Consider the following 17465-nt stretch of genomic DNA (forward strand, 5'->3'; position numbering starts at 1 on the left):
GCTCTTCTGTACCATACACACACACACGCACACACACATACACACACACACACACACACACGCATACACAAACAACCACACACACACACACACGCACGCACACACACATACACAAACAACCACACACACACACACACACACACGCATACACAAACAACCACACACACACACACACACACGCATACACAAACAACCACACACACACACACACACACACACGCATACACAAACAACCACACACACACACACACGCACGCACACACACATACACAAACAACCACACACACACACACACACACACACGCACGCACACACACATACACAAACAACCACACACGCGCACACACGCACACACACGCACGCACACACACACACACGCATACACAAACAACCACACACACACACACACGCACGCACACACACATACACAAACAACCACACACACACACACACGCACGCACACACACATACACAAACAACCACACACACACACACACACACACACACGCACGCACACACACATACACACACACACACACACACACACGCATACACAAACAACCACACACACACACACACGCACACACACACACATACACACACACACACACACACACACACACACACACGCACGCACACACACATACACACACACACACACACACACGCATACACAAACAACCACACACACACACACACGCACACACACACACATACACACACACACACACACACACGCATACACAAACAACCACACACACACACACACGCACGCACACACACATACACAAACAACCACACACACACACACACACACACACGCACGCACACACACATACACAAACAACCACACACGCGCACACACGCACACACACGCACGCACACACACGCACACACCAGTGTGCTGGACAGGCACACACAGACACATAAACACATAAACACACACACACACACCAGTGAGAGGCACTGCACAGCCTGACCACCCCGGTGTCTGTTGAGTAACAGACTGCTCAAGACATTCATCAACTTTACACCAGTATGACACACACAAACATGCGTACAGCACGTCCACAGACGGACACAACACCTGAGACTGTGCCGTCCTTTGGATAAAAGACTAACAGAAATGGTACTTACGATCTCCTCTTAGTGGACAGCAACTGTTGTCATATCCTTCCTTCCCCGTGTCTTTTATTTTCAAACAGCTGCCAGAAGCAGAGCCTCTCTGCCGGCTCTATTCCTCCGTGTCACCCATCCAAGACAGCGCAGTGCAGCGATCTGCAGTGCTGGAGATGTAGCACTCTCTCTGTCTTGATCTCTTTCTCTCTATCCCTCCCTCTCTCTCTCTCTCTCTCTCTCTCGCTCTAGCTGCTTTCTCCAAGGTCAGGAGAAGGATCTGCCCAGCACTCCCAGACTCCTCCCCCCCACAGAGCCCCCCCCCCCATGCCGGCTCCAGCAGGGCCCCTCCCCCCTCCGCACCAGTGTGATCCAGATTAACCCTTACACTGCCAGGCCAGCCAGCCACACAGCCGGGATTAGTGCCTGGAAGGAAGCACGGCCTGCCTCTCCCTCACTCCTCTGCCTGACACAGAGGCTGAGGGCAGGACACTGCACTGAGCAGCATCGCTGAGCCTCTCTCTCTCAGGGGGGGTGGCGGGAGGGGGGTGGGGGGAGTGCACTACAGCCACGTGCAGATTATAAACAAATCCGCCATGTGGAGGAATTACCAACTTTATTTGTCTCTTTACTGCAGCAGCAAAAATGGCTTCTTTTTTTTGCTATTACAGAGAAAAAGCAAAACACGAATGGCTCACATTTGAAGTACAACACAGTCAGTGACATGTTAAAAAAGAGAGTGAAAGAAAGCAAATAAGCAACAAGAACATAATGGCTCAATCTTTAAAATTCCCTGGGACATGGCCTTGAGGGGGACATGATTATTGTTATTGTGTTGTCTTGTGCACAGTGTATAAACCAGACAACAGCTGCAAGCTAACCTCCTACTCAGCTGTTCCTGTTTTTGCATCGGCTACCGAGCTAAACCGCCACGGTATGACTGCGCTATAGCGCCAAACAAAAATTCAATCCCAAACCCGCCAGTAAATCCAGCAAAAGGATCCGCCAGCAACTTCAGAGGAGCCCTGGAGAGCAGCTGCTAACAGGAGCCAGACATAAAGGGTTTAGGAGAGGTGAGAGATCAGGCAGAGGATCAGAGGTGGATCCAGCTCTGGGGGGGGCGTGAAGGAGGGGCCCGGTCCTTCACCCGGACCACATGCTCCGCCCGTCCCATTCCTCGACAGAGTGGGTGGAGCCACCATCCTACTCAGGCCCGTGAAAAACGGGCCCCCCCTCGCTGTCCGCCACGTGATCCAACGGACCCTTAATCCCGCCCCGGGACCGGGAACTGGACCGGGAAAATGGACCTCAGGAGAGGAGCGGACTCATTCCAGAAAAAACACTTGAGACATTTCTGGAACGAGGCCTGAATATGGTTCCCATTATTCACCCATGAAAAATACTGGCTTTGCCCTTGGGTATGCTTAGCCATTCCGCATGAAGCTATTTGTAGCTAACACACAAGAAGGACAACTACTAAAGGTGATATATGATAATAAGCACTTACAGGCACACGGGTACTTCTTTGCCATTCGTGACAGCTTTCATCAATCCTTCCCAGGCTACACGGTCTTTTAAAAATGAAACGGTTTTATCATCATCGAAATATGGTCAATTCTCAGTTTAGAGATTACTTTTCACTGGTTCTCAGTAATAAATGAAAGCCAAAACGTAAAATTTACACGATACTGAGGTCTGAGGTTTGAGGTTCATTGATATTTTACTAGCTAAACAAAACTCAGCATTAGGCCGATCTCCCTCATGGAGACTCCCACGAGAATGTTCTACCCACAATGCATTGTGGAAGAAAATAGCAGTCATTTAGCTCCTTTTAGTACACTATTAAGAGTTTCTGTGGGCTTATTGCTCAGCAATTTCCCTTTTCCGTTCGGTTCCTGTTCAACAGGAGTGCTGTCTCAATGTCAACAAGTTTTAAACTGCCTGAATTTAAAAGCAGCATTTATTATAACTTAAATACCCTGTGAATATTATATAAGTCACGGTTCAGTCCCCAGAGGCACAGAGCCGTGCCTGTGTGGTCTGTGTGCCTGGCATGTTTTTTAGTGGAGTAAATACAGCACTGATGGTGCAGCCAGACACAGCCGGATCCAGTGTCCTACTTTTCACAAACACTGGCGGCGATTCTGCCCTCTGCTTCCTGTGAGCACTGTGCACAGGGCCTCGAAGTGAGGAGAGGGGAGAGAGAGAGAGGAGAGAGAGGAGGAGAGAGAGAGGAGAGGGGAGAGGAGAGAGAGAGGAGGAGAGAGAGGAGAGGAGAGGAGAGAGAGAGAGAGGAGGAAAGAGAGAGAGAGAGAGAGAGAGAGAGAGACAGGAGAGAGAGAGGAGAGGAGAGTGAGAGAGAGAGAGAGAGAGAGAGAGGTGGAGAGAGAGTTAGAGAGAGAGGGGAGAGAGAGAGGAGAAGAGAGAGGAGGAGAGGAGAGGAGAGGAGAGTGGAGAGAGAGAGAGAGAGAGAGAGGCGGAGAGAGAGAGAGAGAGAGAGAGATAGAGAGGAGGAGAGAGAGAGAGAGAGAGAGAGAGAGAGAGAGACAGGAGAGAGAGGAGGACAGAGAGGAGAGAGAGAGGAGAGAGAGGCGTCTGCAGCTATAGGAGGAGCCACAGGGGTACACGCCTTCAGGTATCACACAAAGCCATTACTGCCATTACAGGTATTGTAAGAGTTCAGCATCACGTGTGTTTGTTGTGATATGGCATCTGCACCAAAGTCTGCTTGCTTCAATAACAAGTGTTTTCCCCCCACACACACTGAAGCCGTCCTCCTCTGTACGCAGCAGAGCTCAGTGTAATAATCTCCACTGTCTGATTGTGAATGTGACTTACCCACAGCGCGACGGCGTTCAGCTACATCACAGAAGCAGGTCCAGATCCAATGATTGGATTAGGGACCGTCCCAAGTAATGCAGCGGCGCAAGGTGATTTGAGCTTTTGATTGACAGCTCTTTACCCAAAGCCACTTGTGGGGCTTGGCAAAGGTAGCATTGTTTGACGCTCTCCGGTAAGTGTGTAATTAAATATAGCTGCCAGCAGCTGTGACCAGGAAACGAACAAGTGCCGGGCCCCATTTTGCGCAAAAGTGACTGGGCGGCTTAGCTGTGTGATCTGTTGACGTGGATTTATCTGCAGGGGCTTAGAGGGAGAACACGGAGGGCTGGGAAAATTTCATACAAAATATACCACCACGCATGCATCAAATGTGACAAAAATGAAGAACGAAGACTCAACTGTTCATATGAATGAAGATGTTAAATATGTTAAAGGGAAACTGCATTGTCAGTTACGTTACATTACATGCATTTAGCAGATGCTCTTATCCAGAGCGACTTCCAGCACATTAGAACAAAAGTAAAAAAAAATTCAAGTTAAATGAGCAGCAGCATCAGACCAGGCTAACAACACTCAAAGACCAGGGAGTGTGAGCATAACACCATTCAAGCCCTACCACAAGTTAACTTGTGCAACCTGACTAGGCAACAGAAGCCAAGTACACTACGATATAGGCACTAGAATACAGAATCCAAAATACATGCCACACTTACAGTTCCACACACTATGCACAAATTGGTAACAGTATGCAAAATTTCACCCCACCAGGGATAACTTCCAGCACAGACTGGAAAGCTCTACTTGTCCCAGGTATTCAAAGCAAAGCAAATATAAAAGAAGCAGTTTGAACCAAGTCACGCTGCATGCATACAAGTAGCTGTTACAGTTCAACACGTGAAAATTAGATCACATGATTGTGGTGTTGTTCCATGAGTGAGGAAATCGGATGAAAATGAATGCTACAATATATGTCTTTTATGCATAATTATGTGTCTCTCCTGGGGCAATTGATGGTAGTTTGGTTCTTGGAGCTTGAATAATCTCAAATAATATGCAGTGCACTTTTCCTCATAACCTTCAAAGTGATTTCCGAAAAGCCAAACAAGAAAAGGAAGAAAAAAAAATCTACAAACGGAGGAAACCCCTGCTTGTAATCCAAAGAGCATGCTGACTGTCACTGTTGCGTGATTCCGAACAGTACACAGCAGCGCCCTGACCATGCAGTGACCTCATCTCTCCTGGACACCGTAATCTGTGCTCCTGCATTGTACTAATGCTGCTGATCCCTTTTAAGACCTGCACTTGAGACAATAAAGATGGAACAGCCACAGGGGGTCTGTGTCAAGACAACCTCTAAGCCACGCTTTCAGTCTGCCCCCTTTCCCTGTGCAGATAGCAGAGAGTTTATTTGTGCGATGCAATTTTCAGAGCCTTATCAAGCATAGCACATTAGTAGCAATACATATTTTCATTTTTGGAATAATTTTTATCAGCCTGTAGTATGCGTTACAAATTATAGATGACTGTATGGGAAGGTGGAGGCCTGAGTACAATTCAAGCAGGAGAAAAATATCAGTGACATCATTTCAATGATTTTTTTTGTGCCTGTTCCCATGTAATTGTGTTTGCATCCATGTGATCACGTTGTATATAACCATCATCAAAACAACACTGACTGTGCATGACAATAAGGTGAGGTCTGAAGCTTCACAGCACCATTTGGATTTCGTTCAGCCAATTATTTGATTATGTAATTGGATAAATTAATTAAACTGACTGACGAAAATGACGTGTTTGTGAATGATTTACACAGGGCCAGAAAATGAACCCTTTCCTCCCCAGGAGATGTATCATATATGATAACTGTACCAGACTGGCGAAATGCAGCATTCAGGAAATGTGCTATAAAGTATAGTAGTAACCAATAAATTTATTCATTTTGTCAACATACACATCATGTTTTATTCATTTGTTTCAGTGACAAACTGGCAAAATATAGTAATAACTCGTATTTTGATGATTCAACATCTGGTACATTCAGCATAGTTGCTTCTGATCTTGTTTTCTTAATGTTTCTTGGAAAGCTCACAGATTATGAACAATTCTAGTTCAGGAACTGCTAATAGCATATTTTTAGAACATGTTATTTTCATACTGTATTAAATAACAAATACAAAGACATGAAAACAGCATCATGAAGTCACTTCTGTGGAGATTCTGCAAGGGCATTTTGTTTTAGAGGTGACATTTGAGCAATTCTGAATTATCTGTGTGTATTCATGTGTAGCGTGACATAACTGTGGCTCAGGGCTACATTATGGTAATTCAAACATACACAACATAATTTCATCATGTCTTCAACTGTTGAGGAGGAATTGGTATGACATCCCTTTCATATGCACGCTGTCATTGTGATTACCCAAGCGATCTCTGGTCTGGCTGAGAGGGGAAGGATATTGTCGTGTTCAGCTAAAAATACAATCCAATGTTTTGGGGTTTTTTGTTTGCTATTTGTAAATGTAAGCTTGGATTTATCTGATTCTGAATTGTCTTAATAGTTGCCTAGTTTTATTCATGAATACAAGGTGTTTGGAATAAAACATTTCAGGCAGTTAAGCTCTTTGGCATTTTTCTGTTATATGAACAAATATTTGGTGACATGTTCTTTTATCTTCACATAGCTAGGTAAATGTGCCTCACTATAATTACCAGAACAGGGCTGCAAAAAGATTTACACAGAAAATATGTTGTAGTTATCTGGTTTTCATATTGTCATGTAAAAACACATGCACACACAAAAATATGAAATATAGAACAAAACAGTATTCAGTACATTCAAGTAGTATTGTAACATGATTTATATTCCAGGTTTGGCTGTCCAGCAATGAGTTCATCTGTACAGTGAAAAATGTAAACTGTAAAAATATGCATAGCTTTTCCTGGTGTTTAACCTAACACTAACTAACTAATGATTTAAATATTTTGGATGAAATGCATTTTTTTGAGAATTTATATATTGCAGAGGGATAAAGCGAATGTTGGCTATTGCACTTTTTATGTAAAGTTTCTGCTCATGAAAAGGCTATCAATGAGGCATTATCTCCATCTAGTGGTTACTTATGAGATTACAAATATAACAAAAACTTTTCTAACTTACTAAAACATTGTATCTGTAACCCTTTAATTAAACTTTTATTTATCTGTAATCCTTTAATTAAACTTGACACTGAAGGTAACAAACAGTACTTATCTCCACTCGCACCCCATCTTCCTACTACTTACAAAACCTTACCTCATACTGACAACAATATGAAAGTGCTATTATGCATGTTTTGAATGGTCAGTCTTCAACGTGCTCTTTTTAGTGCATATAAACCAACCCCTGGATAATTTCAGACACGTTGACCTTCTTTGATAAAATCAGAGAGCTTTAATCATACTTGTATATATACATACATACACAGCTGGAAAATTACAGACTTCATCCATCTTTCTTCATTGTTGACATCTTCAAATCATGAATTTTGCTGGAAGAAAAAAGAAAACAAGGTTAAAACTCTGATGAGACCTGAACTCCATGTAGATACAAACCTTGTTTAAGTAAATAGAGAAAACAACACCCAGTCCATATGGATAACATGACATGTCTTTAGCTCTACTCATTGTGTTTAAGTTCCTGTCTCTGTAACACTGCCTGAGTAAACCCCTGCATTTAAATCTAACACGGTTGCTCTTTTGGTGATCAGCTGGATGTAAGTCATAATCTCTTGCTGATGTTTCTTGTTTTTTTTTTTTTTTGAGGTACTGTAAGTTGAAAAAAGCTACTGTATCTCCTCGTCTTTCTGAGCAGGAACTGAGCTCCGAGCTGGCAGGGTAAATACAGGAAGTGGATGTGTGCGCGCTCAGATTAAACAGATACAGATCTGAGAGGAGCAGTGGAGAAAAGCACTTCATTTAATGATGCAGAGCTCGGCACAGCCCTTCAGCCTCACTAATGACTTCACTCCCCTCTGGGTGAAGGTCAAAGCTCGTTAGGGAGGTCAGACGGGGCTCCCCAGACGACCCCCCCGGCCGGGGCGTGGACCTACCAGCAGGGCCCGCCCTCGGGTCTCTATGGGCAACAGGAGCGCTCCCACTGCACACAGGAAGCAGGAGAGGGCAAAAGGCAGCAGGGCCAGCACGACCGATCTGGACATTAATACCTGAGAGAGAGAGAGCAGTTCAGTGCACAGCCATCACCACAGCAGGTACTGACACAATTAGCAACGGCAAGCGCTGCCCTCCAGCAGTCTCCCAAACACTGACAGAACGCTGGTGCTTCTGTGTCTGATTTAGCTGATGTTTCTGTCATGCAGGGCTGTCACGCCGCTGGGATGTACAGCTGTGCTTTGAGAAGGTGCACAAACAGGAAATGGGTGGCAGTGTAGCATAGTGGTTAGGGAGCAGGGCTCGTAACTGAAAGGTTGCTGGTTCGATTCCCCACTGGGGCACTGCTGCCGTACCCTTGGGCAAGGTACTTAACCCAGAATTGCCTCAGTAAATATCCAGCTAAATGAACAACATGTAAAAACTGTAACCCAAGTTGCTCTAAATAAGAGCTTCTGCTGAATGACAGTAATGTAATGTAATGTAATGGGCACCTGTGCTATGAAGGGTGCGATCATCCCCCCAATTCTGCTGAAGGAGGTGCAGAATCCCATCCCTATGGAGCGCACGGCAGTGGGGTACACCTGGGAGGAGACAGGAGGACAGGAGTCACGGTAAAGCTGCGGAGAGGATCCCCCCAAACCGCACACCACTGGCGCCAGGACGGATTTGCTGGAGGAAGCGAGATAAGGAAACTCTCCTGCAGTGCAAAGGGCCGCGTCCGGCACTGATGTTACATCAGCGGACCGAGCCAGTGAGAGACAGAGGGACCGCTGGAATGCCTCAGGCCTGTGCCTCTGTGATATAAAGCACATCACCAGATGTAAGGGCTAGCATGTTTCATGACGCACCCACTGCTCTGTTTACGCCACAGGCCTTTACCCACCTCCGCGGTGTATATGTAAACAACATTGAAATTCATGGAGACCAGAGATCTGAGCAGGAAGAGCAGCACTGTGAACCCAAACCTGTGGGAGAGGAGAACATGTTCCACAATGAGCCCAAAGGTCAAAGGTCAGAGGTCATCTCTTTAAGCCAAGCATGTGCACACATTGTGGAGACTGAGCTGCTGAAGTACTGACCCAGCTTAATAATAGCATAATAATTAAATAATAATTAAAATGCATTAACACTCCAGCCTCAGTGTCGTGAATTGACTTTCAACTTAACTCACTTAACGTCATTTTAACTAAGGAAGAACCAGCAACTTTGACAGCATGAATCATCACTTACATCGTAGTGCAGACGAGGAGCAGCATGAAGAATATTCCAGAGCATATCAGTAAGATGACCATGCTGGTTTTACGCCCAACGATGTTCAACAAGCCAATGTTCAGTGGAATGACTGGGAAAACACAAACATCACAAACTCATATTTCACAAACAGGCAATCACCAACGACATCAGGATTCTGGGGAAACAAAAATACAAATACAAATACAAAAATACGAATGATAACTTGTCATGTTAATGTTTAATGTTAATTTAATGAAATTAAATATGGCCTGTCCTGATTGGTTCTGATCCAGATAGCAAGGCTTAGACTTAGACTTTGAGCTCTATTACTCAGATCTGACACCAGCCACACCATTTGCTGAAAATGACCAGGATCCCACGGTAGCAGAGCAAATTGGCTTTTTTCCACTGAGGATAGGGTTGGATAGCTGTAAGTTGCGTGACATTGTTTAGTAACACCTATCCTACAATTAGCGCCCACTCCACTACAGTATGCTGTGAGGCTGCTTTCAAGCATGTTGGTGGATTCTTGATTCAACGCTCCTGCATGCGTGCACCAGGTCTTGCAGTGGGATGAGCCTAATGTACAACTGGAAATTCCAAGATTGGGCAGTATGAAGAAGAAAGAGCATTAAAAAATGACTTTATAAAGCTGTAATCGTTTTATGATGACCGTAAATACAGTCATCTGGCTGACTGGTCTCTCTGTTTTGATCATAAGCCTCTCCCGTGCTAGGGTGCCTTGGCTGTGGTCAACCGCTCCACTCACGCGCTATTTCTCCCAGACAGCTGATCAGCAGCGTTTGGTAGTCAGCCATGCCAAAAGGAATGCAGTAGCACAGCGCCTCCCCCTGGTCATGCTTGACATGGTGCTCGGGGTCCGGGTCGGTTATGCACAACAGGTTCTTCTCCAGGAGCTCCGAGCTGCTCAGCACTGAGCCGTAGTAGGAGAAGGACGCCACAAACCTGGGGACGGCAAAGTGTGTCACCCTCAAGCATCAAAGCCTCCTTCTGACACATTACAACCAAACCACCCTCACACATCAAAACCACCTCAACATCACACAGCATTACACAACATTACACATCACACATTACACAAACCACATCACCCTCACACATCAAAACTACATCACTGACACAGTTACAGCTGAACCACCTCAACATCACACATTAAACCTAAACCTTCCTCATGCATCTAAACTACATCACCATCACACATATAAACCACATCACTGACACATTACAACCAAACCACCGTCACACATGTAAACCACTTCGACATCACACATTAAACCTAAACCTTCCTCACACATATACATACGGCCTTCCTCACCATCTCACCATCACACATTAAAATATCAACATTCAAACATCACACTCACACATGCAAATACTATCACACTCTCACATTCAAATAACATGTCTGTCTCACCTTCTAACATCAGCTTAATGTATTCAAAGCATATCTCCCTGTGTCATTCAAATCACAACATCCTTCAGCATTCAAATCATACCACCCTTTCATATTCAAACTGCACAATGCTCATGCATTCAGCCATTCAAACCTCTAATACCATCACATCACACTCCCCTGCTACATCAAATAAATATGGTCACATATAACATGTTATGCAAAACGTTTTTCCATTTATGTTTACGGATTCAATTTTTTGCATTAACATTATAGAATAACCTGTTAATCATTAATGTTTGGAAAGGGCTGACCAGCTATAGATTACTGTATAATAATGATTTACACTCCTATCAGCTACAGCATAAAGGTTTAGAAAGGAATGATTTATATAATGGGAAAATAAGGTTACCATGAATACCACATGATGAGTGATGTCCTCCTGAATGTGGAACTCACAAGAATGTAACAACTTCCCCTCTCATTCTGAAACACAAAAAAACAGTTCAAAAACAAATACCTTCACAGATCGATTCGCTTGAAACTGTATACCATCCAATCTACAAACCAGAACTTACTTACACACTCTTTTATCAACGCCATTACAGTGTTATAATCATTTCAGAGTATGACACTATAGTCTGACACTGTTGCTCATTCAACTTGAATGGATACATTTATGTTCTATTGTCAAGTGTCTGTTAAATGAAGGTGACGTGATGTGATGTGATGTGATGCAGTGTGATGTGATGTGATGTGATGTGATGTGATGTGATGTGATGTGATGTGATGTGATGTGATGTGATGTGATGTGATGTGATGTGATGTGATGTGATGTGATGTGATGTGATGTGATGTGATGTGATGTGATGTGATGTGAAGGGAAGGGAAGTGATGTGATGCAGTGTGATACGATGTGATGTGATGTGATGCAGTGTGATACGAAGTGATGTGATGTGATGCAGTGTGATACGAAGTGATGTGATGTGATGCAGTGTGATACGAAGTGATGTGATGTGATGTGATGTGATGTGATACGATGTGATGTGATGTGATGCAGTGTGATACGAAGTGATGTGATGTGATGTGATGTGATGTGATGTGATGTGATGTGATGTGATGTGATGTGATGTGATGTGATGTGATGTGATGTGATGTGATGTGATGTGATGTGATGTGATGTGATGTGATACGATGTGATGTGATGTGATGCAGTGTGATACGATGTGATACGATGTGATGTGATGTGATGTGATGCAGTGTGATGTGATGTGATGCAGTGTGATACGAAGTGATGTGATGTGATGCAGTGTGATACGATGTGATGTGATGTGATGTGATGCAGTGTGATGTGATGTGATGTGATGTGATGTGATGTGATGTGATGTGATACGAAGTGAAGTGATGTGATGTGATGTGATGTAATGTGTTGTGATGTGATGTGATGTGATGTGATACGATGTGATGTGATGCAGTGTGATACGAAGTGATGTGATGTGATGCAGTGTGATGTGATGTGATGTGATGTGATGTGATGTGATGTGATGCGATGCAGTGTGATACGAAGTGATGTGATGTGATGTGATGTGATGTGATACGAAGTGATGTGATGCAGTGTGATACGAAGTGATGTGATGTGATGCAGTGTGATGTGATGTGATGTGATGTGATGTGATGTGATGTGATGTGATGCGATGCAGTGTGATACGAAGTGATGTGATGTGATGTGATGTGATGCAGTGTGATACGAAGTGATGTGATGTGATGTGATGCAGTGTGATACAAAGTGAAGTGATGTGAAGTGATGTGAAGTGATGTGATGTGATGTAATGTGTTGTGATGTGATGTGATGTGATGTGATGTGACACATGGAATGCCTCTGATGACCGCACCACACTCCTCAGTGGTGTGTCTGTGTGTGTGCCTGTGCAGTCGGACCGCAGCCAGTGAACGCACCACGACTGGCTCCACCAGCTCCCCCTCCGGCAGCGAGGCCCTGTTCATCTTGGCGATTTGCTGGAGCGTTTCCACGGCGCCCTTCACATTTCCCGCCGACACGTTGAAGCGTGCCGACTCCGGGATGAACTGCAGACAGACGCACACGGGGGAGAGCCCAGCACCATGAGGTCAGTGATCAACGAATAACTGAAATACCGCCATTTCTATCAGCGGGGTGACCAGAACATGACTGTGTCTCCCAGCAGAGATCGGCACTGACATGCTCAGAGCAGGCCCCCTGCCCCCTTCCCCACCCATACCCCCCCCCCCCCCCCCCAGCTGCAGTGATGAGGAGGGTGGCGGCCGCACCTGGAAGAGCAGGATCAGGATGATGCTGGGGATGACGGACAGGCGGATCATCCAACGCCAGCCCAGGGTGGGCACCACGGTCATGCCCAGAATGATGATGAGCATGGAGCCCACCATCCAGAAGATCTGAGAGGGGAGACAGGCAGCTGTCACACTGGGGTCTGCTCACACAGCTCATAATCACACAGACATAATCAATGGCTAATTTTTTAAAGTATACAAAAGGTACAAGAACCAGAACATACTGACACTATTTAGATAATGCTATATTTTTTTCCTTTTTTCTATCTAAATTTATTTGCTTTGAAATGTTGAGAAAAATAATAAATACATCACTTATCATCAATTATCTGTTTCAAAAATGCCCTTCTTGCTTAGATTTGTTATTTTTTTTTTAGAATGTTGAAATGATTAATAATCAATATTGATAATAACAGTTGATAATAATAATAACAGATAAGCAGTGATGCATTAATTAACTGGTTTCTGGCAACAGCGCCTTTGAAATAAAGCTGGAGCAGCAGCAGAGACTTTAAAACACAGCTACAGAAACTGCATGACAGATATGGACCACTATTTGGGATACAGGGTCCATCTCCAGGGACTGCCTCCAATGTCTCTGGACCCCAATGGGACACAGAGGAAGCCAGGACGGCTCCAGTGCCCTCTCACTCACCGAGGCCAGGGGCAGTAAAGAGGCCCTGTACTTGGCAGGGATGAATTCTGTTTTTAGAACAAACCTGAGAGGGGGGAAAAAAGGGAACCATTCAGTCAAATGATCAGTGACAGTTTTAGACAAATAGAACAGGAAGTAGTGTGCAATGCGGTCAGACCGGGCAGACGGCCTTGCAATGTAGGGAAATCTGCAATAAACCTTTGTGTAGGCAGCAGTGTAGAAAGGAGCAGGGCTCATAACTGAAAGGTTGCTGATTCGATTCCCCGCTGGGCCACTGCTGTGGTACCCTTGGGCAAGGTACCTAACCTATAATTGCTTCAGTAAATATCCAGCTATATAAATGGATAGCATGTAAAATTGTGATCTATGTGAGCCACTCTGTTAAGAACGTCTGTTAAATGACAATAACGTAATGTAATGTAATGAAACAGCAGTGAAAGAGTAGTTCTTCACAGCCTCTTTTCCCTGAAATGGCTTCTATGTGTGTGTAAGCTATTTCAGGCTATAAAAACAGACTCTCAGCAGGCATGGTCAGCAGGACCACCATGTCACCAGCTCAAATGCAAAACCTGCTCTGAATGTCCCTCCCCTTTTGCCGTAGCGTGAGAGCTCACCCCTGCGAGGTTCCGGCCACACCACAGCCAACCATGCTGCGTAGGAAGATGAACCAACCGTAGGACGGTGCGAAGGAGGTCAGCAGGGAGAAGTACGCACCCCACACGAACCCCCCAAACACCACCTGTAGCCAAGCAAACACACACACACACACACCATCACACAACTGACGCTGCACTGTCACACCACCTGCTTTTACACAGTTCAGTCTCCCCGGGAGAGGCAGAGAGCACACTCCAGGCAAGACATAAAAAGCAAGGAGATGCATTTTCATACATCTCTACAGTCGCGCCGTGCCTACGATTGTTTATCACCTCCGCTGCCCTCCTGTGGATGAAATGAGAATGCTGGTAAAAAAAAAAAATGGTTCACTAACCTTCCAGCGACCGTATCTGTCAGCAACATAACCACTCAGCACCCCGCAGACCATAAAGCCAAGAAACACCATCTAAAAGGAAAATGCAACACAACCCAAGAGGATGATGGGTAATTGGATTTGCTGTGCAGGTTTGCGTACACTGTTGTGTTGGTTTTTATGATTACACACCGCAACACCCTGCGCTGCTGTGTGTTTAATGCAGGGAAAATGCCGTGTGCAGAATGGGCGGAGTCCTCACCGTGGAGACCAGTGCCACCTGCCAGTCCTGCAGACGCCACTCACAGCGGATTTCAGGCGATACCACGGCCAGCAGCATGATCTCCATGGCCTCCACGATCTGTAACACACAGGGTCCTGTCAGGGCATACCTAATGTAACCCACACCCTCTGTCACTTCCAATGTCCCCACACACAAATACACACATGCACATGCACACGCACACACACACAAACACACTGAATATCATCTCCATGTCTCTCTCTCACACACACACACACACACACACACACGTGCATATGCACACGCATACACACACACAAACACGCTGAATATCATCTCCATGTCTCTCTCTCTCTCTCACACACACACACACACACACACCTGCATAATAAAACTTTTCTAATGCATATCATCTTTCCATTATGAGGCTGCCATCCCCATTATTGCCAAGGCATTAAGGAAAAATTGTTATTTTTCAGGAAGTAAAATAACAGTAAGTAATAACAGGAAGTAATGTTATTTTCTATTCCAGTCTATTTCAGAAAAGAAAGCGTGTATCATTTGGAACTTCCCTCTCCAGTTGTATCAAATGTGGACATTCTACAGGAGACTCTGGACACTACTAATCCAAAGAGATTGCAAAACAGCGAGTGGGAAGTGATTGTTCAAATAATTTTTATATATTTTTAAAATTAACTGAAATCGCAACACATCTTAGAAACACCCAGTGACTACTGTAATGTAACTGTATCCCATAAGTACTCTTAGTCACAATGGCTGCTTTCACAAAACTTTCTATGTCGCTTTCCTTAGTATTACAGGAATTATTACGGCATCGTGTATTGAACCGAATCTTCGTAAAATCTGATTCTCAGAAAATCAGAAGGGTCACATCATTTTCGGGGTATCAATGTCAGCGGAGAAGCAGCAGGTAGAGAAGCAGCTGAATGCCTACCCTTCGAAGTTTCTTCGGCTCTTAGAATTTCTGACAGTTTTGTAAAACAGTGCAATATCACCATTTCTGAATTGCACTTACATTGGCGCTGCCCATGATCACAAATAGGAGAATGTGAAATCGGCCAAAACCGATCGTCTCGACGGCTTCTTCCACACTGTAGGTTTTGCGCTCTGAAGAACATCAGAAGAAAGTTAGATTTTCTTCCAGATTCAACCCAAACATCTTAAACGTTTCTTTAAATTATTTAGGTATGACGGGGCATCATCTAACCCGTCTGTTTCCCTTAGTTATACATTGCTTAATAGAGCATAAGGCATAAATTAAATTTATCCTCAATATGTGCGTTTCCTACCTTTGACCTCCTCGGCTGTTTCATTTCTGGGCTGGTGGTCCAGCTCAATTTCCTGCAGCTGTATGGCACTGACGAGTTGCTCCTTCATGCCGGAACCCCGCTGCATCCCGTCCATGGTGCACACAGACCCTGTGCGAGACCGCTTTAGGACATTCGGACATCGACACCCCCGTCGCTGAAACGCATCAATCACTCCGTTTGCCGTGAAGTCACCGCACGACATGACAGTCACTAAAACGTTGCAAATTGTTGCTCAACAAGAAGCGGTGCTTTCTTGAATGCCTAAAAAGCCTACATACATTTTTGGTTTACGGAAATAAATTAAGATGACAACACTTGCTTGGCTTACCAGACAGGTAAAACAGGTGGCAATTAAAATCAAACCACCTTGCAAAGTCAGACACTCCCCGCTCTAATGTATGTTGTGTGGACTACAGATAGCAAGTAGTACAAGTAGGCTATTTATGTATGGAAAGTAGGACTTGGTAGAGTCTTATTCATTGAAAAAATAAAATCAAGCAAGTGCTAAAGTTTCTTAGCGTATGCCTGTTTGTTAAATGCTGGCTCTGGTATCAGCGACGACGTAGCATCACATTTAACGAGACATTTAAAGCTGTCTCAATGTTTTATTTACAGCGACTTTTATCAATTTGCCTTTTGAAGTTGGACTAACACGGGACAAGCAAAGAAACTACGCTCTTTCCCATTAGTTGTATATGAGTTATTATTCTCCTGTGCGAATACTTTGATTTCTATTTACGCTGCAGACACAAACAAGTATGAAACTTACCCGACAGCTGACGGAAGCGCGTGTAATTTAAGTGGAAGCGAAAACTATGCTTATATTAAATATTCTTGCATGTTTGCTCCATCTTACGTTGGCTAGCCAGTTTCACCTTACCGAAAGGTATCATACCAGTAACAAAGCAGGAAGTTTCAGCTCCCTTCTTAAAGGTGTATGGTACGTGTATCAACACCAGGAGAGCGGCTTGACTGAGACGACAGCCAATGGCCGGAATGGTGATTATGCCATGAAAAATATTCTGTGCAGTCTCTTCTTGAATAGTCCTCATCAGTTTTCAGCTTTTATATTAAACAGGAGTCGATTAAGTGGTTGATGATGTCAGGTCCAACTAAACGTGCGTCCATGGTTTTTAGGTCAAGTAGAGTGGCATGCAATAAAATGATATAAATCTGTAAAGACA

General features: G+C 44.5%; 1 protein-coding gene and 1 long non-coding RNA gene across 2 annotated transcripts in view; both read right to left on the minus strand.

Moving 5' to 3' along the window:
• Positions 1–1355, minus strand: part of LOC118770607 — a 45431-nt gene extending 44076 nt beyond the window's left edge. The window contains exon 1 of the long non-coding RNA XR_005004561.1: positions 1138–1355. This is a non-coding gene — a long non-coding RNA (uncharacterized LOC118770607). The remainder of the gene's footprint in view (positions 1–1137) is intronic.
• Positions 1356–7344: 5989 nt separating this feature from the next.
• On the minus strand, positions 7345–17156 carry svopl (SVOP-like). The gene is made up of 16 exons (XM_036518446.1): positions 17051–17156; positions 16261–16435; positions 15987–16078; positions 14969–15067; positions 14728–14799; positions 14351–14475; positions 13737–13800; positions 13061–13186; positions 12710–12838; positions 11166–11239; positions 10109–10305; positions 9337–9448; positions 8990–9071; positions 8598–8687; positions 8046–8159; positions 7345–7484 (listed from the first exon to the last, which is right to left on the minus strand). Exons 2-16 carry the CDS (start codon positions 16373–16375, stop codon positions 7473–7475), a joined length of 1503 nt encoding a protein of 500 aa, XP_036374339.1. The 5' UTR covers positions 16376–16435; positions 17051–17156; the 3' UTR covers positions 7345–7472.
• Positions 17157–17465: the final 309 nt, after the last annotated feature.

This window comes from Megalops cyprinoides, chromosome 23, assembly GCF_013368585.1.
Source record: "Megalops cyprinoides isolate fMegCyp1 chromosome 23, fMegCyp1.pri, whole genome shotgun sequence".
NCBI lineage: Eukaryota > Metazoa > Chordata > Actinopteri > Elopiformes > Megalopidae > Megalops > Megalops cyprinoides.